The 25473-nt window shown below is 45.5% G+C and overlaps 1 protein-coding gene across 9 annotated transcripts in view; it reads right to left on the bottom strand.

Annotated features, from left to right (window-relative positions):
* Positions 1-939: 939 nt before the first annotated feature.
* The window catches only part of LOC124002494 (membrane-associated guanylate kinase, WW and PDZ domain-containing protein 1-like), a 222279-nt gene continuing 197745 nt past the window's right edge, over positions 940-25473 (bottom strand). For 5 of the 9 annotated variants that reach the window (XM_046309918.1, XM_046309922.1, XM_046309920.1 and 2 more), the window contains 7 exons: positions 21856-22170; positions 13486-13689; positions 7642-7735; positions 7449-7542; positions 6996-7139; positions 6103-6241; positions 940-2494 (listed from right to left, as the gene is read on the bottom strand). In XM_046309918.1, the coding sequence (XP_046165874.1) occupies positions 1215-2494; positions 6103-6241; positions 6996-7139; positions 7449-7542; positions 7642-7735; positions 13486-13689; positions 21856-22170 (2270 nt within the window). In that variant the 3' untranslated portion in view covers positions 940-1214. Of the gene's footprint in view, positions 2495-4580; positions 4667-4765; positions 6242-6995; positions 7140-7448; positions 7543-7641; positions 7736-13485; positions 13690-21855; positions 22171-25473 lie in introns of those variants that run through there. The other 4 variants (XM_046309926.1, XM_046309925.1, XM_046309923.1 and 1 more) reach the window with 3 other exon arrangements.

Here is a 25473-nt window from a genome sequence, read left to right on the forward strand (position 1 = left end):
TGTCAATCTGTCCAGCCAGAAGCTGACAGCTAACAGGTTTATTAGAGGAAAAGCTCTTCTGAGTGGCCTCCACAGGTCACCTGACTGACTGGCCTCTGTCTGCATCTAACATCTGTCGTTCTGTCTGTCTGTGGTCTGGGAAGAAGAGAACATGACCTTGGTGTTCCCATCCACTGGCTCCTGTCATCGTCTTGACTTCGGACACTTTCTTCCTCTCTCATTTGAAGAATAAAGGGAAAAGGACCACACTGGTTTATAAACAGATAGATCCAAGTAAACCATACTTTTACTTTGTTTGAAATATTATACTATATTATTAATCTACCATTCTGCCCTATCTTCAATATTATATCTTATGAGGTAGTAAGACAGACTCACATCAAAACTTCACATTCCCACACTGATCAATTACAATACAAAAATACCAAAATAGGGACACTGAAGATATGTTTAATATATTATTTTTATTTTAACATGATCATCATCACCATCGTAGTTTAACTTTATTTCCCTTCATTAGTTTTGATCCCATCAATGTACACATACTGCAGTCAAAAATATACAAACAAATGCAGGCTTGTGCTATAGTCTGGTCAAATGTCTAAAAAACAGTGGCACTGGGGGAGAGAAAGAAAAAAGACATGCACAGCATCTGTGTGGGTGGCACCAGTCACTGGAACTGTGTGGGTGGCACCAGTCACTGGAACTGTGTGGGTGGCACCAGTCACTGGAACTGTGTGGGTGGCACCAGTCACTGGAACTGTGTGCTGCCTGCCTCTTTGGGCTCAGTGGAAAAATACATACCAGTCATCAGACAGATGGCTGGGAAAACGGCCGTCTCATATTAAACAAAAACAAAACAAAATACACTCATTAATGGAACTGTTAGGCACATCATTGTTTTTTGTGGTTTTACATTTTCTGTAAAATTCTGATGAATGTACAATGCTTAACAAATCACAAAAAAACGACCCCAAAAAAACTAAAAAGAAAAAAATAAGATATCGTACTTCTGCCATTAAAAGTTTGTAGGTTTTGGAATCACTGTCCAGTCGGAACGCAGGAATGTAATATAATCAATAATTTAGGTTCACCCAGGGTCCAGGTATGTTCTGTTGTATGAAGAGTAGAGCTGAGTGGTGAGAGGGAACCATGGTGCCGTGGAGCGGTGAGAGAGGGGGGGGGGGACTAGTTGTGTTCCAGCAGACGTCCCATTAGATGCTCAGATCTTTGGGGCTGTCTTTGTAAGCCTTCCGCTTGGGCTCCGGGGGCGCTTTGGAAGCACGGCTGATGTCAGACTTGAGTGTGCTGTAAGACTCCTTCAACCTGGGTGCTGTTGCTCCCTCCTCCTCCAGCTCTATGAAGCTCCTGACAGGTGAGATTTTTCGGCCCAGACTCTGAACTCTGTAGCGGGGGTCTGGGGACTCCTCTCTGGGGGCGTAGCGTGCCTCTCTCTCCACCCTCTCAGGCGAGCGGCCCCTCAGCAGTGAGCTGTACCGCTTGTACGCGCTGTCGGACTCGGGGGTATGGACCCTGGGCATGGTCTCTCCTCTCTGGCCACGGGCAGCAGCAGATAACAGGCCATCTCCTCTGTAGTCACGCTCCAGGGTGGATTCCCTCAGCAGAAGGCTATCCTCCTCAAACAGGCGCTCCTCCCTGGATTCCCTCAGCAGCATGGCCTCCCTGTTGAGCCGGTCCAGGGCTGGAGGCTCCCGCAGCAGCGTGGCCTCCCTGTTGAGCCGGTCAAGGGCTGGAGGCACCCTCAGCACACTCTCCTCACGATAGGGGTTGGGCACAGGGCCAGGAGGCTTCCTCAGCACTGGTGCCATCCCCCCGTTGGGCCTCTCTGGCTCCCGGCCCCTTAATCTGTATGGGGAGGGCTGCCGGTAGGGGTCTGATGATTGGGTGCGGTGGTAGCGGGTGGGGGAGTGGTGGCGTGAGTGGTAGGGTGACCGGTGACCATAGGGTGACCGGTTACCATAAGGAGAGCGGTGGCCATAGGGTGACCGATTGCGCCGAGGGGACCTGTAGGGAGAGCGCTTGCGGTGGGTGTGGTGCCGGTCAGGAGATCGGCCTTCCCTCTCTCTGTGCCCTTGGCTTTGTCTACTGTCCAGGGTTTTCTCTGCGCTGCGGGCCCGGCTACGACCCTTATCAGGGGAGCGGTGTCTCCGGTGGCGGTGGCCGCTACTGTTGTTGTGGTGTTGGTGAGTGCCGTGGTTATCCCCACCAGACCTCTTGCTCTTGTCGCCCTTTCTCTTGGACTGATTGGAGGAGGCCCCTGTCTCCCCAGACTCCCCTCCCTTGCTCTTGCTCTTCCTGTCCGGGGAGCGGTGTCTGTGTTTGGAATGGTGGTGGCCCTTCTTGTCCTTGCTCCGTGATGGTTTGTGAGGGTCTGATGTGTTTGTGTGCGATGGTGTGTTGTTGTGGGGCAGAGTGCTCACTTCCGAAGCGTTTTGTACCCCTGCGGCTGGGCCGGCACCGTCGATGCTGGGGTCTGGAACAGAACATGACATACAACACAGGGTTCTGGATGAAACACAATGCTCTCACAGACTCCCTGACCAATAACCAGGCATCTAACGTTATTAGTAATACTGCCAAATGTAAAGTTAATGTCAGCAAACAAACACGGCTAAATTCTTCATTTGGATGCACAGCCACAGCTGATGGTTAGATATTAGTATTGCTATGTATGAGCCAAAAGCAGCAATGTACTGTGCGAGGACTGGTGGAACAGCCAAAGCCCGGAGACGTTCTCCACAACAAACCTGTCCCCAGGCAAGGAGCCTAGGGTGGCGTCTGGTTTTATGGAGCTGAAGGGGGCTCAGCTGATGGTTGGACCAATGGTTTGATTACAATGCTGCGTGGTGTTGATGCTGATTTTGATTGTTTGACATGACTAATTCATGCTCACTCATGCTCTCACTCATGCTCTGCCTTTGATGTTATATCAATATTTAATGCAACTAACAAAACCAAGATGAGTTTCTGAATTGAGTAATGATGTAAATAATGAATGAGCATGTTTGGTTTCAGGAAGAACGTGGTTGCTCATTATTTTCACAGATTGCACTCTATAAAGACTGCTGGGAGTGGGCTCAACACCATGGATAGAGGGTGCATGGAATTGATTTAGGGACTAATCAAGGAGACTACTGATCCTAATTAAAATGACTGCAGTTCTATTGGTTCTTACCTGACTCTAACCATCTCACCAGATCAGTGAATAAACCACACGGATGGTAATCAAAGTGTCACAAGACAGCTTCTAAAAGTCATAGTAACTCTACTTGATTGATTGGCTGAGAAAATGTCTAGAAGAGAAAAACTTTTACCATTGTCCCACAATCACTATCACCAAACTAACGTGACATGAATGGAACGAACGCTTCGGCATGTCCACAGTGGACACGCCGTTCACAGAGGTTAGATGCAAGATGTGGGATGTATGAATCCATTCCAACTGGTCAACATGACAACAGAGGCGGCGGTATTGGCAATGCATTCTGGGTGAATGGATTCTTATGCATGGAGCAGAGGCACGGCAAGAGAGAGAGACCAGAGAGAGAGAGACCGGAGAGAGAGAGAGAGAGAGAGAGAGAGAGAGAGAGAGAGAGAGAGAGAGAGAGAGAGACCGGAGAGAGAGACCAGAGAGAGAGACCAGAGAGAAAGAGAGAGAGAGACCAGAGAGAAAGAGAGAGAGAGACCAGAGAGAAAGAGAGAGAGAGACCAGAGAGAAAGAGAGAGAGAGACCAGAGAGAAAGAGAGAGAGAGACCAGAGAGAAAGAGAGAGAGAGACCAGAGAGAGAAGAGAGAGAGAGAGAGAGAGAGAGAGAGAGAGAGAGAGAGAGAGAGAGAGAGAGAGAGAGAGAGACCGGAGAGAGAGACCAGAGAGAGAGACCAGAGAGAAAGAGAGAGAGAGACCAGAGAGAAAGAGAGAGAGAGACCAGAGAGAAAGAGAGAGAGAGACCAGAGAGAAAGAGAGAGAGAGACCAGAGAGAAAGAGAGAGAGAGACCAGAGAGAAAGAGAGAGAGAGACCAGAGAGAAAAGAGAGAGAGAGAGAGAGAGAGAGAGAGAGAGAGAGAGAGAGAGAGAGAGAGAGAGAGACCAGAGAGAGAGACCAGAGAGAAGACCAGAGAGAGAGACCAGAGAGAAAGAGAGAGAGAGACCAGAGAGAAAGAGAGAGAGAGACCAGAGAGAAAGAGAGAGAGAGACCAGAGAGAGAGAGAGAGAGAGAGAGAGAGAGAGAGAGACCAGAGAGAGAGACCAGAGAGAAAGAGAGAGAGAGACCAGAGAGAAGACCAGAGAGAGACCAGAGAGAAAGAGAGAGAGAGACCAGAGAGAAAGAGATAGAGAGACCAGAGAGAAAGAGAGAGAGAGACCAGAGAGAAAGAGAGAGAGAGACCAGAGAGAAAGAGAGAGAGAGACCAGAGAGAAAGAGAGAGAGAGAGAGAGAGAGAGAGAGAGAGAGACCGGAGAGAGAGAGAGAGAGAGACCGGAGAGAGAGAGAGAGAGAGACCGGAGAGAGAGAGACCGGAGAGAGAGAGACCGGAGAGAGAGAGAGAGGACAGCTACAAACCATGGTCTGATTTTGGTAGGAACTAGGATCTCCCAGCTTGTCATTAGATGATCTCATACATGCGGTGAGATGGGGAGCAACCATCGCTGAAGGAAGAAAGAGCCCAGTGAAACAAAAGGAGAGGTAGATCAAACAGAGAGAAGAGAAAGGCAACAGGGTTTAGATCCTACAACAATAGGCAGAAGAAGAATTATTGTCCAATGGAAAAGGTGTTTATTTGATCATTTAATCATTCGGAGAAAGGGACAGTCCAGAAAATAACAAAACCCTTGAGGAGAAAACAATCAGCTACAGAGAAAGTCCTGGAACCCAGCACACACTCAGAGATTCACACTCACAGAGACCCCAACCCCATAGAGACAGCGAGACGCACACACAACACCGTATGAAGCCGTTTACATTGCAGAAATGAAATGTCAAATGGTGGAAACTAAAAGCACGAAAAATATTTAAAAATATACAACCTCACAGAGATGTCATATTGGTGCAGGACAGACATAAGATATTCTCAGCTCAAAAAAATCACATGAATAGAAATCAAGAATGCATTAAGATGAATTGTGACTATCAATCAACAGATCAATACAATTAAAATGAAATATTCCATAAATATTATGGAAAATCAACAACAACAAAAAAATCTGAAAAAAAAACATTTGGATTTACACTGACAACTTCATGCAGCCATATACTTTCTAGATGAATATGTGGGTTGATCATGATCATGGCTCTGTACATGTACAAACATTTCTGTAGAAGTGGAGCTGAATGGAATTGAATTGTCAGGAATGAGTGCAGTCTCAAGAATCACAGCTTCCCAATGACAGTTACAGTAGATGAGAATAAATCTGTGGATTTTTGAATATATCAAACAAAGTATTGTGAATTTCCCAATGAAATGGTAGAAAGTATTAGAATGCGCTAATTTCTCAACTGAAGTCCTAAACTCAGAAGCTTACATTCACCATCAATAAATATGATAAATATGTTGATAATGCCATATCAAAGCTTGGAAATGCAACCAGAGAGCATTTCCCAGTTTATTTTTTTTTCAACCCTAAAAATATCATTCAGCAAGGACTCTGAGAATCAATAAACATATCCACATTTAGAAACACTAAATCTTTAAGATAAGATTTTTATCCCTCTCCTCACAGTTCTTTCATTGTTTTTATTTTATCAATGGGTCCATAGACCCCTTTCATTCTTGGGGAATGCCAGAATGCCCTGCTCCCCAAGCCACGCCCTGCTCCCCAAGCCACGCCCCACTCAGTGACACACAACACAAGGTTAAAAGGTGACAGCAGGTGACAGCAGTTGACCCAGACCCGAAGAGAGCACCCAGAGTAGAACCAGACGCACCCAGTAGACAGTGGCAGTCAGTGGAAGGTCCCGAGCCCGGAGCACAGGACAGGGCAGGACAGGGGACAGGGTTCCTCTCGCACCCAACCCTGTCCCTCTCCCCATTGTGCTCAGGGGGTGAAGACAGGGGAAAAGGGAATGTTTTCGTAGATTGACCCACCATATTCAGGCACTGAGCCGTCACCCCTCTTGAGGACCAGGTGGGCGTGACGGCCACCATCTTTTATCAGTTCTATGGCGCGGGCATGCTTCATGCCCTTGGTGCTCTCACCGTTGATCTCCAGGATCTCATCTCCCACCTGAGTGAGGCAGAGAGGAGAGGGGGAGACATTGGAGGAGGGGGAGGTGGAGACATTGTAGGGAGAGGGGGTGTCAGTAGAAGATATTGGGTAAGACACAGAAGGGGGGAGTGTGTCAGGGATGAAGAGGGAGAAGGGAAGATAAAGGAAAGAGGGTGAGGCAGAGAGAGATTGGGTGAGGATAGGTAGAAAAGGGACAAGGAGGAGAAGAGAGGGCAGAGGGGATGCAGAGGGGAGGGAAAAAGCAGGACAAAGGGGACAGAAGGGAACATAAGAGGTGTCAGAGAGGGAAGGTTAGATTATAGTTAAAACTGCTCTGACTGCTGTAAAGGAAACATTTCTATAAATCCACAATGTTACAAGAGGGGAAGAGGTTTTTCTCTGTGCCTTAAGTTATCTGTCAGTATTCTCTCTGTCGAGGGAATTCCACTTCACATATTCACGAATAATATAGGATAATCAATTAACCCTTTCATTCTGTCTAAAGGACCCAGGGGAATGAGACGTTCTTAAGCTTTTAGACAATTCATCAAATTAAAGGTTAAATGACAGCTTGACAACTACAAGAGTGCACATAGGACGTCATATTTACATAATACAGACTTTAAAGAATAACAATTCATGCTTGTGGGGCATTACATACATAACAGCACTGCACATTTTGTATGATGCATTCAGCATAACATAACCACATCAATGAGTAGATGAATCAACTTCAAATTTCAAAACGCTCCTATATGGGGCTGATACATACATTCATGTTGCCGTTGCGTATGGCCGCTCCGTCCTCGGCTAGCCTCAGCACATACAGGTCCATGTTGTACTCGTGACCTCCTCGCAGGCTGAACCCAAAACCTTTGTTCTCCCTCTCCAAGTCCACTGAGTAGAACGCAGCATCCTGAGAGAAACACACACACGCAAACACACACATGACAAGGTCAGACTGGTGATTCACCGGTGTCTGGACTTGATAATGTTTGTGCCTGGGGACGGCTCGTATTTCAGTGTGGGGATGAATGCCACCTTGAGGACAGTTGCACCTATTAGATCGGAGCTCCAGAGTGGTGGTGAGTGAGATGAATCATAGATGGTTTGCACTCTGGGGAGCGATTTGAGGTGGGCTGAGAGGGCACGCAAAGCCACACTGCTGTAGGGTGTGTATTGGGCTGGATGGGGCAGGCCTTGTTGGTGCTGGCCAAGTCCTTACCTGGGCTGGAGGTTGTGTTGTTGGGGCGGGGGGAGGAGGGGCCTGAGGGGATTTGAACTCAAAAGAGGACTCCTGTTTTGGTTTGGTGTTGTTTCTGGAATGAGAAAGATGTCAAAATATAGGTTAAAAATCGCTGCTCATAGATACATGTTCTTAGTCAATTAGGTACTCCAAATCTCAGAATCCCTCTCACCTGGGTTCAGGTGCAGCCTGTTGCTGGGGCGTGTGAGTGGTTGTTATAGTGGCGATCTTCTCAGCGTTGGTCAGTAGTGATGCATTAGAGGAGTCTAATAGGAGAGAAAGAGAGAGCGGGGGAGTCAGGAGACTGGAGACTGAAGCATGCAGAAGACAAAGGGAGAAAAACAAGAGCAGTTTCACAAAACCTTTCGTAAGCCGTTATTACACTGGTAGGATATAATTTACTCAAACAGGGACATATGGAAGCCTGGACCGGATGGAGTGGTACACTCATGACTCTCATCTAATCACAGCACTCTATCTCAATGTGACATCATTTGTGTGATTAATTACCTATGGTTGAATGTAACCCTTAAATAAACACGTAACAACTACCATCTCCCCTCTCCAAACCACCCCCTCATTTCTCTCCAACAACCCTCCGTGGCCTACTCCTAGCCCCTGCTCTCAGCCCAGCTACCACCCGTAGCCTGATCCTAGCCCCTGCTCTCAGCCCAGCTACCACCCGTAGCCTGATCCTAGCCCCTGCTCTTAGCCCAACTACCACCCCTAGCCTGATCCTAGCCCCTGCTCTCAGCCCAGCTACCACCCCTAGCCTGATCCTAGCCCCTGCTCTCAGCCCAGCTACCACCCTAGCCTGATCCTAGCCCCTGCTCTCAGCCCAGCTACCACCCCTAGCCTACTCCTAGCCCCTGCTCTCAGCCCAGCTACCACCCCTAGCCTACTCCTAGCCCCTGCTATCAGCCCAACTACCACCCCTAGCCTGATCCTACCCACTGCTATCAGCCCAACTACCACCCCTAGCCTGATCCTACCCCCTGCTATCAGCCCAACTACCACCCCTAGCCTGATCCTACCCACTGCTATCAGCCCAACTACCACCCCTAGCCTGATCCTACCCACTGCTATCAGCCCAACTACCACCCCTAGCCTGAGCCTACCCACTGCTATCAGCCCAACTACCACCCCTAGCCTGATCCTACCCCCTGCTATCAGCCCAATTACCACCCCTAGCCTGATCCTACCCCCTGCTATCAGCCCAACTACCACCCCTAGCCTGATCCTAGCCCCTGCTATCAGCCCAACTACCACCCCTAGCCTGATCCTAGCCCCTGCTCTCTATTCCACTCACAACCCCACAAACTGTGCTCAATTCCTCTCTCATCTATCCATCATTCCCCCACTAGTCCCCTTGGATTCCATTGGCTTAACTCTCCATTCAGACCACAGCCCCTGAGACGCTGGGCCGGCCAATCAAGGTGGAACCCGAGCCGAGGGGTTTAATTCCACTCTGCTGGGTAGTCATTGCTGGGGAGACCCGGGGTTTGATGAGTCGTCTCTCTGCCCATGAATCCCAATGTCTTAAAATAGACCTCTCTCCACACCAGTGTCAACTGCCTGCAGCCTAGGCTCCATCCTTCTCTTTTCCTCCCTCAATTTCTGCTTCGCTCATCCCATCCTTCTTCTCTCCCACTGTCCTCTTTCCAATACTCTATCCCTTCTTCCCTCCCAGTTTTTCCACTTTAGTGCAGTTTGCAACCTTTTATTTTTTTGCCCCTCTGTAAACATTCAGGACTCGGGACGCAGAAGGCACTGAACTGTATCACTGATCAGTCTCTCCCACTGTGAGAATGGAAGGGGAAAAGGACCATTTTATCGAATAAGTCATGGGAGGAAGAATTCAGCCCTGCCTGCCTACCCAGGGGGCTGAGTAAGGGTCACACCATCTCTCCCTTGTTGCTTTTACACTATATCACAATGCAGACTATATTAGGTGAGAGAGAAAGGCAGAGAGAAAGAAAGGGGGTGAGAGAGAGGAAGGGGAGGGAGAGAGGCAGAGAGATAGGCCAGGAGTGAGGGAGAGAAAGGGGAGAGAGAGGCAGAGAGAGAGCAAGGCAGAGAGTGAGAGAAAGTGGAGAGGGAGGCAGCGAGAGAAAAAGGCAGAGAGAGAACGAGGAAGGGGGCAAGAGAGGAAGAGGGAAGAGAGGCAGATAAAAAGAGAGAGGAAGGGGGAGAGAGAGAAGTGGGAGAAATTGAGAGAGAGAGTGAAGGGGGAGAGAGAAAGGGGGAAGAGAGAGAAAGGTGGACGAGAGAGGAAGGAGAAAGAGAGCGAGAGAGGAAGGAAGGAAAGAAGGAAGGAAAGAAGGAAGGAAGGGAGAGAGAAGGGGAAGAGAGAGAGCAAGGGGGAGAGTGAGGCAGAGAGAGAGAGGAAGGGAAGAGAGTTAAAGAGAGTGAGAGTGAGAGAAAGGAGGGAGGGAGTGCGCAAGAGAGTGAGAGAAAGGGGGAGAGTGAAACAGAGAAAGGGGAGGGAGAGTGAAAGGGGGAGAGAGAGAAAGAAAGGGGATAGAGAAAGGGGGAAGAGGGAGAAAGGGGGAGAGAGTGAGGAAGGGGGAGAGTGATGAAGAGGAATAGTGAGAGGAAGGGGGAGAGAGAGAGGAAGGGGGGAGAGGAAGGGGGAGAGGGGGGGGCGAGAGAAAGGGGGAGATTGAGAGGAAGGAGAGAGAGTGAGAGAGAGTGCAAGAGAGAGAGAGGGGAAGGGGGAGGGCAAGAGGGAAAGCGAAAGGAGGGAGAGAGAGCGCCGAGTCTCCCTGCAGTGATTTTAGAATCAGCCTCCTTACTAAATCTCCTTGCCTAACAGCCCTGTGTTTAACAGCAGGATTCTGGATAAATCTACCCATCTCACTAATACAGGGATCGAACACACACACACAACCTCTCAGCCCAAAATACAGACATACAAACTCTCCCTCTCCCTCACAAACCCAAACTATGCTTTTAAAAAACCTCTGTTTTCTTGGCAGAACAATTTTGCCTCAGTGTAATCATCTATGGCTCTACAGAAAAAGGCTTTCATCCATAAAAACAGCCTAAAAAACATGGACAAATAGTTCCAATTTCTCCAACATGCAGGTTGACAAAGACTCGTGGTTACACGGACGTTCCCCCTGATTCTCCCTCACTTAATGAAACAGCTCTCGCAGTGTAGCGAGAGCTTTTAGCCCTAACACACAGCCAAACATACACACATTGTGACAGCCTCTGACACTTGAATTACTCTTGCATGTTTCAGAAGTATGTGAAAGGCACGACTGCACTAGAAAGTTCCCTCACATCCCAGAGAAGCAGCTCTATCAACAATGTGGGGGTGTTCAAACTGACTAGAGCACTTGACATGTAAAAACAGTGTGATGGTGATGTACCGAGATAGGCTTTCCTTTAGCAAAAGGACTGAGGGTAGAAAACAATAGGAACATCTGTTCTTTCCATGACAGACTGACTAGGTGAATCCAGGTTGAAAGCTATGATCCCTTATTGATGTCACTTGTTAAATCCACTTCAATCAGTGTGTTGATTAAGTTTAAAGGATTTCTAAGCCTTGAGACAATTGAGGCTGTGTACGTGTACCATTCAGATGGTTAATTGGCAAGACAAAAGATTTAAGTGCCTTTGAAATGAGGTATGGTAGTAGGTACCAGGTGCATCGGTTTGAGTTTGTCAAGAACTGCAACACTGCTGGGTTTTTCACGCTCAACAGTTTCCTGTGTGTATCAAGAATGGTCCACCACCCAAAGGACATCCAACCAAATTGACAACTGACGGAAGTATTAGAATCAACATCAGCCAGCATCCCTGTGGAACGGTTTCGACACCTTGTAGATTCCATGCCCCAAATAATGAATTCAGGGCAAAAGGGTGTTCCTAATGTTTTGTTCATTCAGTGTATATACAGTACCAGTAAAAGGTTTGGACACACCGACTCATTCCAGTATTTTTCTTTATTTTTACTATTTTCTACATAGAATAATACTGAAGACATCAAAACTATGAAATAACACATACCGAATCATGTAGTAACCAAAAAAGTGTTCAAATCAAAATGTATTTTTGATTTTTCAAAGTAGCCACCCTTTGCCTTGATGACAGCTTTGCACACTCTTGGCATTCTTTCAACCAGCTTCACCTGGAATGCTTTTCCAACAGTCTTGAAGGAGTTCCCATATATGCTGAGCACTTGTTGGCTGCTTTTCCTTCACTATGCGGTCCAACTCATCCCAAACCATCTCAATTGGGTTGAGGATGGGTGATTGTGGAGGCCAGGTCATTGGTCATCGAATGCAGCACTCTGTCACTCTCCTTCTTGGTCAAGTAGCCCTTACACAGCCTGTAGGTGTGTTGGGTCATTGTCCTGTTGAAAAACAAATGATAGTCCTACTAAGTGTAAACCAGATGGGATGGCGTATCGCTGCAGAATGCTGTGGTAGCCAGGTTTGTTAAGTGTGCCTTGAATTCTAAATAAATCACAGACCCCCACACCTCTTCCTCCATGCTTCACGTTGGGAACCACACATGTGGAGATTATCCATTCACCAACTCTGTGTTGGTTGGACCCAAAAATCTCAAATTTGGACTCATCAGGCCAAAGGACAGATTTCCACCGGTCTAATGTCCATTGATCATGTTTCTTGACCCAGGCAAGTCTCTTCTTCTTTTTATTGGTGTCCTTGAGTTGTGGTTTCTTTGCAGCAATTCGACCATGAAGGCCTGAGTCACGCAATCTCATCTGAACATTTGATGTTGAGATGTGTCTGTTACTTGACCTCTGTGAAGCATTTATTTGGGCTGCAATCTGAGGTGCAGTTAACACTACTGAACTTATCCTCTGCAGCAGAGGTAACTCTGGGTCTTCCTTTCCTGTGGCGGTCCTCATGAGAGCCAGTTTCATCATATCGCTTGATGGTTTTTGCTACTGCACTTGAAGAAACTTCCGGATTGACTGACCATGTCAGAAAGTAATGATGGACTGTCGTTTCTCTTTGCTTATTTGAGGTGTTCTTGCTGTAATATGGACTTGGTATTTTACCAAGTAGGGGTGGTATACATAAGATAGTCCTACCTTGTACCAACCCTACAACTGATTGGCTCAAACACATTAAAAGGAAAGAAATTCCACAAATGAATTTCTAACAAGGCACACCTGTTAATTGAAATGCATTCCAGGTGACTACCCCATGACACTGGTTGAGAGAATGCCAAGAGTGTTTAAAGCTGTCATGAAGACAAAGGGTGGCTACTTCGAAAAACCTGAAATATGAAATATATTTTGATTTGTTTAACACTTTTTTTGGTTACTACATTAGGTAGCCTAGTGGTTAGAGCATTGGGCCAGTAACCAAAAGGTTGCTGGATCAAATCCCCGAGCTGACAATTAAAAATAGGAAAATAGCAAGGCAGTTAACCCACAGTTCCCCGGGCGCCGAAGCCGTGGATGTCGATTATGGCAGCCACCCACACCGCTCTGATTCAGAGGGGTTGGGTTAAATACGGAAGACACAATTCAGTTGAATGCATTCAGTTGTACAACTGACCAGGTATCCCCCTTTCTATATGTGTTATTTCATAGTTTTGATGTCTTCACTATTATTCTATGTAGAAAATAGTAAAAAATAAAGAAAAACCCTTGAATGAGTAGGTGTGTCCAAATGTTTGACTGGTACTGTATATTCCAATACAATACATGTTTACATAACTGATGTAATGCACAAATAATCCCTGACACAGGTTGATCCTAGCGGCTGAGATAGTCTTCGGTCTAGATCAGGTCAACCCTGTTCCTGGAGAGATACCCTCCTGTAGGTTTTCACTCCAACCCCAGTTATATATAACTAACCTGATTAATATTATAAACCAGCTAATTATTAGAATCAGGTTTGCTAGATTAGGGTTGGAGCAAAAAAAACCTAAGGAGAGAAGCTCTCCAGGAAAGGGGTTGTGCAGCCCTGGACTAGATGGTATATATGAGTGGAACATTAGATATGGGAGACAGAAGAGGTCCTCTCACCGTCTCCAGGAATGATCCTTAGCGTGACGGTGTTCCCGGCCTCCTTGATCAGGTTGACGATGTCCGAGTGGGACTTGTTGGTGATGGAGCAGCCGTTGACGGCCAGGATACGGTCTCCCACCTTCAGCTTCCCACAGCGGTCCGCAGGGCTCCCCTCGATAATACGCCCTATTTTGTGGGGCATGGCCACACATGCATTTCCAGCTTTTTGCGTTTGTGTGATTCAGAAAGTGTGTGATGTGACATTTTTGGTGGTAAGGGGTGTTGTTTAAAGAGATAGAGAGGTGAAAAGGGGCAGAGGAAGAAGAGGAAGAGAAGAGAGAGAAAGGAAGGAAGGCAGAAGGTTAAGGGTTTATTCACCAAACCCACCAAGCCAAGTGCCAACAGAGTGTGCCCGGAAATCTGCTATGACAAATGGAAAGCGTTTTTGCCAAGTGAGAGAATGTTAAAAGAAAAATGACTTTACATACTCTAGATGTAGTGCATTCAAATGAATTAGGAATCCACACTAAATACTCAATGTATCACTGACCATCTCTCTGTGGCAACATCCTGTACGAACTTCTTATGTTTGAATTTATGAATCTCTCCTAACATCCTTGTACTGCTGAAACCTAATAATGAGGAAACTATGTCAACGTTTAGCGCTAATAAGACATACACCTGCAGCCTAGATTACAAATGTACAGACATCACAGCCAAATTCTCTGCTAGTGCCGACAGGTCCTCTCCTACTGACAATCCTCAGCACCACAAAGGCTTCTACCCTACTCAGCACCACAAAGGCTTCTACCCTACTCAGCACCACAAAGGCTTCTACCCTACTCAGCACCACAAAGGCTTCTACCCTACTCAGCACCACAAAGGCTTCTACCCTACTCAGCACCACAAAGGCTTCTACCCTACTCAGCACCACAAAGGCTTCTACCCTACTCAGCACCACAAAGGCTTCTACCCTACTCAGCACCACAAAGGCTTCTACCCTACTCAGCACCACAAAGGCTTCTACCCTACTCAGCACCACAAAGGCTTCTACCCTACTCAGCACCACAAAGGCTTCTACCCTACTCAGCACCACAAAGGTTTCTACCCTACTCAGCACCACAAAGGTTTCTACCCTACTCAGCACCACAAAGGTTTCTACCCTACTCAGCACCACAAAGGTTTCTACCCTACTCAGCACCACAAAGGCTTCTACCCTACTCAGCACCACAAAGGCTTCTACCCTACTCAGCACCACAAAGGTTTCTACCCTACTCAGCACCACAAAGGCTTCTACCCTACTCAGCACCACAAAGGCTTCTACCCTACTCAGCACCAAAGGCTTCTACCCTACTCAGCACCAAAGGCTTCTACCCTACTCAGCACCAAAGGCTTCTACCCTACTCAGCACCAAAGGCTTCTACCCTACTCAGCACCAAAGGTTTCTACCCTACTCAGCACCACAAAGGCTTCTACCCTACTCAGCACCAAAGGCTTCTACCCTACTCAGCACCACAAAGGCTTCTACCCTACTAGAGACTGCCCCTCAATAAGTGCTGTCCCCGACTAATAAAAATCTTGGTCAACCAAAAGTCGTCTGTTCTTTCAAACAATCGATTGGACTCAATTTTAAAACTTGAATTTTTCCATAAATAGACACACCCTATGTGTTTTAATAAAATCAACTATATGCTAGTCTGATTCTGTTTGATGAAATAAGACACAAATGACACAAGAGAGCCAAAGATCAAAGATACCCAGAAGAGAGGGATCTTAACCTGCCCATTCTCCTCCCGCGCTTCGCCTGTTGCGTTTCTATTTCTGTTCAGTGTATATTAACGTCTTCAAATATCAAAATCATTATCTTGTGGTTAATCAAAATTCTATCCAAATCTACATGAAAACGATACAAAGCTGGAGGCTATTTGGGGTAAGGGATAAGAGCTCATCAGGTAGACGTTTCCACTGGATCAGACATTTAGCATCACGATGAGTGGTTATCGAAAGGGAGAGTGATGGATGTTTTTTTTTAAATACATTGAGGAACTATTGTCATTCTCAATGGATGTAAAAACAGTTTGCTTGTTGTTTGAGGTGAAGAAAACATTACTTTGAGAAGCTCCACAGCTCTTTAGTGGTGGTGCGTTACGCCAATCAGAAATACTACCAGATCCCCAAATGGGCACATTTATAGGCTAGGTAGCCGATAGGCCTACTTCTATGCGTAATCAGGTGCGTGTCCTTTGTCAACATTGACAGAAGCGCTCAAAAAAAAAACTATAAAATGGAATAAACCAAAACTTGTTTCTCACAAGTGTTGTGCGCTCTGCTAACAATGTGTCCACTCCTACAATGAGAACATTAAAAGACTGGAATACAAATATATTGAATTGATTTACAGAAATGACCATAACCAAACAAACGTTGTAGATTAGAAATGATAGGTATTAACGGTAAAAGTAGGCTACTGCTGGTGATATACCGTATGTAATGGGGAATTGATAGACACTAACAATCAAGGCAAACAATCCACACAATTAAGTTTTGAAACAATGAATGTGCACAAATTTGCAGGAAAGAGCGCATTGGAGAGAGACTTGCATTGTGAATTGTGTCATCCACGCAGTCGCCGAATGGATTAGTCTCAGCCTCCACAAATCAGACAGGTGTTTCGTGTGCCACACATTTTTTAATATATATTTTCTACTGCTCAACAAAAAAAAGGTTGGTCGACAAACAGCCTAACAATCGACCAGTCAACTAATTGGGGTCAGCCCTAATCTCAATTATTACAGTGAACTATTGCACATGCCTGTGCCATTAAACCCCTACAACTCATCCAGAACGCCGCAGCCCGTCTGGTGTTCAACCTTCCCAAGTTCTCTCACGTCACCCCGCTCCTCAGCTCTCTCCACTGGCTTCCAGTTGAAGCTCGCATCCGCTACAAGACCATGGTGCTTGCCTACGGAGCTGTGAGGGGAACGGCACCTCAGTACCTCCAGGCTCTGATCAGGCCCTACACCCAAACAAGGGCACTGCGTTCATCCACCTCTGGCCTGCTCGCCTCCCTACCACTGAGGAAGTACAGCTCCCGCTCAGCCCAGTCAAAACTGTTCGCTGCTCTGGCCCCCCAATGGTGGAACAAACTCCCTCACGACGCCAGGACAGCGGAGTCAATCACCACCTTCCGGAGACACCTGAAACCCCACCTCTTTTAAGGAATACCTAGGATAGGATAAGTAATCCCTCTCACCCCCCCCCTTTAAGATTTAGATGCACTATTGTAAAGTGACTGTTCCACTGGATGTCATAAGGTGAATGCACCAATTTGTAAGTCGCTCTGGATAAGAGCGTCTGCTAAATGACTTAAATGTAAATGTAATTCCCTCTCTCTCTATTCCACTTCTTGATTGAACTACAACCAATAATCAAATCTAATTGTATGTCACATGCGCCGAATAAAACAGGTGTAGACCTTACAGTGAAATGCTGTATAGTTAAGAAAATATTTACTAAATAAACTAAAGTTTTAAAAAATGTTACCAAAAAGTAACACAATAAAAGTACATAAGAATAACGAGGCTATATACAGAGGGTACCGGTACCGAGTCAATGTGCGGGGTTACAGGTTAGTCGAGGTCATTTGCAGTAGAAATCCAAAAGGGGGGGGTGTCAGTCAATGTAAATAGTCCGGGTGGCCATTTGATTAATTGTTCAGCATTTTAATGGCCTGGGGGCAGAATCCCTCTCTCCACTGTGATTCTCTGCCTCTAACCCTATTACAGGGGCTGAGTCACTGGCTTACCAGGGCTCTTCCATGCCGTCCCTAGGAGGGATGCATCACTTGAGTGGGTTGAGTCACTGATGTGATCTTCCTGTCTGGGTTGGCGCCCCCACCCCCTGGATTGTGCGGTGGCGGAGATCTTTGTGGGCTATACTCGGATGGAACATTTGATGGTAAGTTGGTGTTGAAGATATCCCTCTAGTGGTGTGGGGGCTGTGCTCTGGCAAAGTGGGTGGGGTTATATCCTGCCTGTTTGGCCCTGTCAGGGGGTATCGCCGGACCGTCTCTGACCCCTCCTGTCTCGGCCTCCAGTATTTATGCTGCAGTAGTTTATGTGTCGGCGGGCTAGGATCAGTCTGTTATATTTCTCCTGTCTTATCCAGTGTCCGGTCTGAATTTAAGTATGCTCTCTCTTTTTCTTTTTTTCTCTCTCTCTCTCTCTCTCTCTCTCTCTCTCTCTCTCTCTCTCTCTCTCTCTCTCTCTCTCTCTCTCTCTCTCTCTCTCTCTCTCTCTCTCTCTCTCTCTCTCTCTCTCTCTCTCTCTCTCTCTCTCTCTCTCTCTCTCTCTCTCTCTCTCTCTCTCTCTCTCTCTCTCTCTCTCTCTCTCTCTCTCTCTCTCTCTCTCTCTCTCTCTCTCTCTCTCTCTCTCTCTCTCTCTCTCTCTCTCTCTCTCTCTCTCTCTCTCTCTCTCGGAGGACATGAGCACTAGGACCATGCCTCAGGACTACCTGGCCTGATGACTCCTTGCTGTCCCCAGTCCACCTGGTCTTGCTGTTGCTCCAGTTTCAGGAAACCTGACCTGTTCACCGGACGTGCTTCTACACCTGCCTTGCTTGCTGTTTGGGGTTTTAGTCTGGTTTCTGTACAGCAATTTGTGACATCAGCAGAAGGATGCGTTTGTCTAATACACAGAGAGAGGGGATGGATGGGTCTCTGTGTCAGAGTAACTGGGATCCATGCAGATCAAAGGTCATTTCTCTACACTATTGATCAACAACCAATGTGTGTCACTTTGATATGATTAACAAATTGGCACAAACTTGCCAACTCTTACTATTTGTGTACAGTACATGAAGCTGTGCTTTACTAGATCGTTGGACGCCCATAAGCAGTGTAAGCCTGATCAGCACCCCTGTGCCCAGAGAGACTCCCAGAGCTGTGGTCAGGCAGGGAGAGTGGCAGCAATATCTCTAGGTAGCAATTGTAGGCAGACAGGGCAAAGAGCTGTAAGGTCAGTGGGAGAGGGTCTATCCATCTACAAATATTACAATAATCTTCCCCCTTAATAACTAATCCAAGTCAACCCCGTTTTCATGATTTCTGGAAGATCATGAAAATAAAACAGGAAATATTGTTAACAATATATAACAATATATCCTCTATAGAGGATAACCTGCTGATTACAACCATCTAGATGGTAGTCTAACGAGTGATGTAAACAATATTTACAGTTTCTGTTTTTTTGGAGTTACAACAATTTACCCATAAGCAATATGAGTGATTAATTGCAACTTGTCACAAGAACATGGATTTTAATGCAAATGCCGTTTACAAGGTGATCGTTTAAAATAATTATATTATATTATTATTATATTATTATTATATTATATTATTATAAAAGAATTACAAGTAATATGATTACTATTTTGTCATGTTTCATATGGGGGTCGCCAAAACGGAAAGAGAAACACAACACTTATTTGTCAATCACTCATATTGATATCACATTGAAACCAATAGAATGAGAGAGGGGAGTCGAGTTACACATCCTGTCTGAAAAAAACACAGAATCTGAGAACAATATGTATATCACTGGTTAGAGGACAATTTGTAGAAGATAGCAAGCTACATGTTAGATTGTTGCATTTTGTTTCAAAGTGCGTCACCAACACGGAAAGATAAACGCAAAACTATTTTCTTAAATCACTCATCGATAGAAATTTGAAATCAATAGAGCAGGGGCAAACGTGTGGGGTGTATACACCATTTAAACTAACACTATTCAAAGGCCTCACTGAATCTGAGAATACTTTTTATATCACTGGTTAGAAGAGAATTTGCTGAAGACAGTCATCTAAATTCTAGCATGTCAGATGGAAGTTTTGTGAGGCTGTCAAAATGGGGAAAGAAACAAATCAGATGCTTTGTTATTTAACTTCAACGAATCACAACTCACCATATAGCAACAGTGACAAGGGTTGGCTGTTATTTGAGTGATAGTTTGACTCTCAAACCATGTACAGGCGAGGTTGTGAGGCCAGCAACTTTTATACAGAGAGCTGAATTTTCCCTGCCATTTGAGTTTGAAAATGATAGTAGAAAACTGCCAGAGCATATGACAAAATCAATGGTACAAAACAAATTATATTGATCTGTTTAAAACCATCGTTTTCATCTCATTGCGATTATTATTAACGTTTATACTAACATGGCTAATCTGAGGTAAAAAAAAAAAAAGTGCAATTCCCCTCCATTCGAGGTGGTCAAAACGTGAGGATGTGCAATGTAGTAACACATACTGTCCACATACTACATTGAACTGATTTCCTGTAACACATACTGTCCACATACAGGAAATCAGAGCAATGTAGTAACACATACTGTCCACATACAGGAAATCAGAGCAATGTAGTAAGACATACTGTCCACATACAGGAAATCAGAGCAATGTAGTAACACATACTGTCCACATACAGGAAATCAGAGCAATGTAGTAACACATACTGTCCACATACAGGAAATCAGAGCAATGTAGTAACACATACTGTCCACATACAGGAAATCAGAGTAATGTAGTAACACATATTGTCCACATACAGGAAATCAGAGCAATGTAGTAACACATACTGTCCACATACAGGAAATCAGTTCAATGTAGTAACACATACTGTCCACATTCAGGACATCTGTGCAATGTAGTAACACATACTGTCCACATACAGGAAATCAGAGCAATGTAGTAACACATACTGTCCACATACAGGAAATCAGAGCAATGTAGTAACACATACTGTCCACATACAGGAAATCAGAGCAATGTAGTAACACACACTGTCCACATACATTGCACTGATTTCCTGTAGTAACACATACTGTCCACATACAGGAAATCAGAGCAATGTAGTAACACATACTGTCCACATACAGGAAATCAGTTCAATGTAGTAACACATACTGTCCACATACAGGAAATCAGAGCAATGTAGTAACACATACTGTCCACATACAGGAAATCAGTGCAATGTAGTAACACATACTGTCCACATACAGGAAATCAGTGCAATGTAGTAACACATACTGTCCACATACAGGAAATCAGTGCAATGTAGTAACACATACTGTCCACATACAGGAAATCAGAGCAATGTAGTAACACATACTGTCCACATATAGGAAATCAGAGCAATGTAGTAACACATACTGTCCACATACAGGAAATCAGAGCAATGTAGTAACACATACTGTCCACATACAGGAAATCAGTGCAATGTAGTAACACATACTGTCCACATACAGGAAATCAGAGCAATGTAGTAACACATACTGTCCACATACAGGAAATCAGTGCAATGTAGTAACACATACTGTCCACATACAGGAAATCAGTGCAATGTAGTAACACATACTGTCCACATACAGGAAATCAGTGCAATGTAGTAACACATACTGTCCACATACAGGAAATCAATGCAATGTAGTAACACATACTGTCCACATACAGGAAATCAGAGCAATGTAGTAACACATACTGTCCACATACAGGAAATCAGAGCAATGTAGTAACACATACTGTCCACATACAGGAAATCAATGCAATGTAGTAACACATACTGTCCACATACAGGAAATCAGAGCAATGTAGTAACACATACTGTCCACATACAGGAAATCAGAGCAATGTAGTAACACATACTGTCCACATACAGGAAATCAGAGCAATGTAGTAACACATACTGTCCACATACAGGAAATCAGAGCAATGTAGTAACACATACTGTCCACATACAGGAAATCAGTGCAATGTAAAATAATCGAATATGTAAACATAAATCAACATTTAAATTTGGGCTTACATTTTACACATATACTTCTCGATAGTTTAACCATTTACAATAATAAAACAGATCTTTAAGCGGGCGCTCTAGAAAGAACTCTCCCTGCCTACTTATTATAACCTGTCAAGCCATAGTATTGATTTTATTCTATTCATTGTTATTTCAGACCACATCTGAATTATACAACATGCTTTCACTTGTGATCAATTATGAAAGACAGTATAAATATTACAGCTCTTTGGGCTGGTTCACAATGTCTCTGCTTGACAGAATGAAAGAAAATAGAAGAGGATCACCACTCACTACAAAATAAAATAATGAGGATGAAAGCTATTCACCAAGTAAGTGCCAGAAATATGCACTATTCAGAAACGAATTTGCATAGAAGGGACAGTACCCAATAGTCAAACAGCGATTAGTTACTAAGAAAAATATGTTCTACTGTATATTGAGAGAAAGGTTGAGTGTGTGTGTGTGTGTATATAGTGCATGCCTGTGTGTTACCTATATTTAAGTATAGTAAGGTAGAGATTTACATGGGGGTCTTACCAAAGGTGGTGCCAGACTCAGGTCGGGAAACAGAGGAGACGATGACGAATCCAAAGCCCTCGTTCTCCCCGCGGTGGATCTCTACGTCGTAGGGCTGCAAGGCGGTGTTGACCACAGCACTCCCTGATCCTCCGCCGCCCCCACTGCCGATGCCGCTGGTGGAGCCGCTGCCGGAGCCGCTGCCAGAGCTGACCGTGTTGAGGGAGTTCTGACTGCCCTGGGGGGTCCGCTTCCCCTCAGTCAAGGAGGGGGCCTGGGTGCTGCTGTGGTGTGACGAGGCTGGGGACGGGGGCACCTCGCCCTCCCCTTTAGACACTGTGTAAGAAGAGGAGAAAAAAATATATTAACGCTGTCAGACTGACAAGAAGGTAACTATTACCAACACTTCACAGCAACAGCACACAGCTCATAACACCAAATGAAACACAAAATTAAAGGTTTTCCTAATCAACATGGATAACGCTAATCCTCTCTACCCACTAAGGATCACACCGATAGAAGGAAGAAAGAGCAGCATGCTCCCTGTTGACCAACCGTCACGCTTTGATCTATTTCCCCCCAAAACATCTATAGATATGGCTTCCGGATTGCATCACAACAGAAGGTTCCCATCTTATTTCCTGGCATTGAAGCAGTGCTTCATACTGGGCATCGCTCCTCTGACAGACCATTGTGCCCTCTGTCTGGGCTCTCTCATCAATGGCTGGTAGACCGGTTAGTGTGTGGAGGGCACGGGGAAAGGTTGGAACCCTCTTCATCACATTTATGAACCTTTATTCATCCTGCTAAAGGGCAGGCTGGGAGCGATGAGCGCCTCTGACAAGCATTTTTCCCACACACCCATGGACTGTTGAAGAGCAGCGGGGATGAACCTCCAAATATCAGCCCTGTCCTCGGGCCCTTCACTGCTCTGATGAAGACAAATGGAGCCAGGAGCAGTTATAGCACAGACTGCTGTTGATGGTACTACTGCACAGACACAGACTGCTGTTATTGGTACTACTGCACAGACTGCATCATTTGATGTACACAATATGCAAAACACTTAGAAGATGCAAAATATTTTATACTGTGAAACAAACAAGAAATAAAACTAAAAAACAGAAAACTTGAACGTGCATAACTATTCAATGCTGCCACCACCATGCTTCACTGTGGGGATGTGGTTCTCGGGGTGATGAGAGTTGTTGGGTTTGTGCCAAACATAGCGTTTTCCTTGATGGCCAAAAAGCTCAATTTTAGTCTCATCTGACCAGAGTACCTTCTTACATATGTTTGGGAAGTCTCCCACATGCTTTTTGGCAAACACCAAACATGTTTTCTTATTTTTTTCGATAAGCAATGGCTTTTTTCTGTCCACTATTCCATAAAGCCCAGCTTTGTGGAGTTTACAGCTTAAAGTGGTTCTATGGACAGATACTCCAATTTCCGCTGTGGAGCTTTGCAGCTCCTTCAGAGTTATCTTTGGTCTCTTTGTTGCCTCTGATTAATGCCCTCCTTGCTAGTTTTGGTGGGCCTCTCTTGGCAGGTTTGTTGTGGTGCCATATTCTTTAAATGTTTTAATAGTGGATTTAATGGTGCTCAGTGGGATGTTCAAAGCTTCAGATTTTTTTTAGAACCCAACCCTGATCTGTACTTCTCCACAACTTTGTCCCTGACCTGTTTGGAGAGCTCCTTGGTCTTCATGGTGCCGCTAGTTTGGTGGTACCCCATTGCTTAGTGGTGTTGCAGACTCTGGGGCCTTTCAGAACTGGTGCATGTATACTGAGATCATGTGACAGATCACGTGACACATAAATAAAGTCCACCTGTGTGCAATCTAACTAATAATGTGACTTTTGAAGGTAATTGGTTGCACCAGATCTTACTACTCCTGTCTTATCCGGTGTCCTGTGTGAATTTAAGTATGCTCTCTCTTATTCTCTTTCAGCACCTGGCCGTGCTGCTGCTCCAGTATCAACTGTTCTGCCTGCGGCTATGGAACCCTGACCTGTTCACTGGACGTGCTACCTGTCCCAGACCTGCTGTTTTCAACTTTCTAGAGACAGCAGGAGCGGTAGAGATACTCTTAATGATCGGCTATGAAAAGCCAACTGACATTTACTCCTGAGGTGTTGACTTGCTGCACCCTCGACAACTACTGTGATTATTATTATTTGACCATGCTGGTCATCTATGAACATTTGAACATCTTGGCCATGTTCTGTTATAATCTCCACCTAACACAGCCAGAAGAGGACTGGCCACCCCACATAGCTTGGTTCCTCTCTAGGTTTCCTCCTAGATTTTTGCCTTTCTAGGGAGTTTTTTTAGCCACCGTGCTTCTACACCAGCATTGCTTGCTGTTTGGGGTTTTAGGCTGGGTTTCTGTACAGCACTTAGAGATATCAGCTGATGTAAGAGGGGCTATATAAATTGATTTGATTTTGATTTGATTTAGGGGCCTCATAGCAAAGGGACTTTTCCGTTTTTTAAATTTATTTTTTAAATATGTTTTTTTTCTTCATTTCACTTCAGCAATTTGGACTATTTTGTTTATGTCCATTACATGAAATCCATATAAAATCTGTTTAAATGACAGGTAGTAATGCAACAAAATAGGAAAAATGCCAAGGGGGATGAATACTTTTGCAAGGTACTACTGGACAGACTGCTGGTAATGATGATACTACTGGACAGGCTGCTGCTGATGATGATACTACTGGACAGACGGCTGTTGATGATACTACTGGACAGACGGCTGTTTATGATACTACTGGACAGACTGCTGCTGATAATACTACTGGACACACTGCTGTTGATGGTACTACTGGACAGACTGCTGCTGATGATACTACTGCACAGACTGCTGGTGGTGGTACTACTGCACAGACTGCCGCTGTATACTGTCCAGTAGACTGCTGGTGATGGTACTACTGGACAGACTGCTGGTGATGGTACTACTGGACAGACTGCTGTTGGTGGTACTACTGCACAGACTGCCGCTGTATACTGTCCAGTAGACTGCTGGTGATGGTACTACTGCACAGACTGCCGCTGTATACTGTCCAGTAGACTGCTGGTGATGGTACTACTGGACAGACTGCTGGTGATGGTACTGCTGGACAGACTGCTGTTGATGGTACTGCTGGACAGACTGCTGTTGATGGGAGTACTGCTGATGGTACAACTGGACAGACTGCTGCTGATGGTCCTACAGGACAGACTGCTGCTGATGGTACTACTGGACAGGCTGCTGCTGATGGTACTACTGGACAGGCAGCTGCTGATGGTACTACTGGACAGGCTGCTGCTGATGGTACTACTGGACAGACTGCTGTTGGTGGTACTACTGCACAGACTGCCGCTGTATACTGTCCAGTAGACTGCTGGTGATGGTACTACTGGACAGACTGCTGGTGATGGTACTACTGGACAGACTGCTGGTGATGGTACTACTGGACAGACTGCTGTTGGTGGTACTACTGACACAGACTGCCTGCTGTATACTGTCCAGTAGACTGCTGGTGATGGTACTACTGGACAGACTGCTGGTGATGGTACTACTGGACAGACTGCTGTTGGTGGTACTACTGCACAGACTGCCGCTGTATACTGTCCAGTAGACTGCTGGTGATG

The sequence above is a fragment of the Oncorhynchus gorbuscha genome, linkage group LG18 (genome assembly GCF_021184085.1).
Source record: "Oncorhynchus gorbuscha isolate QuinsamMale2020 ecotype Even-year linkage group LG18, OgorEven_v1.0, whole genome shotgun sequence".
Lineage (NCBI taxonomy): Eukaryota > Metazoa > Chordata > Actinopteri > Salmoniformes > Salmonidae > Oncorhynchus > Oncorhynchus gorbuscha.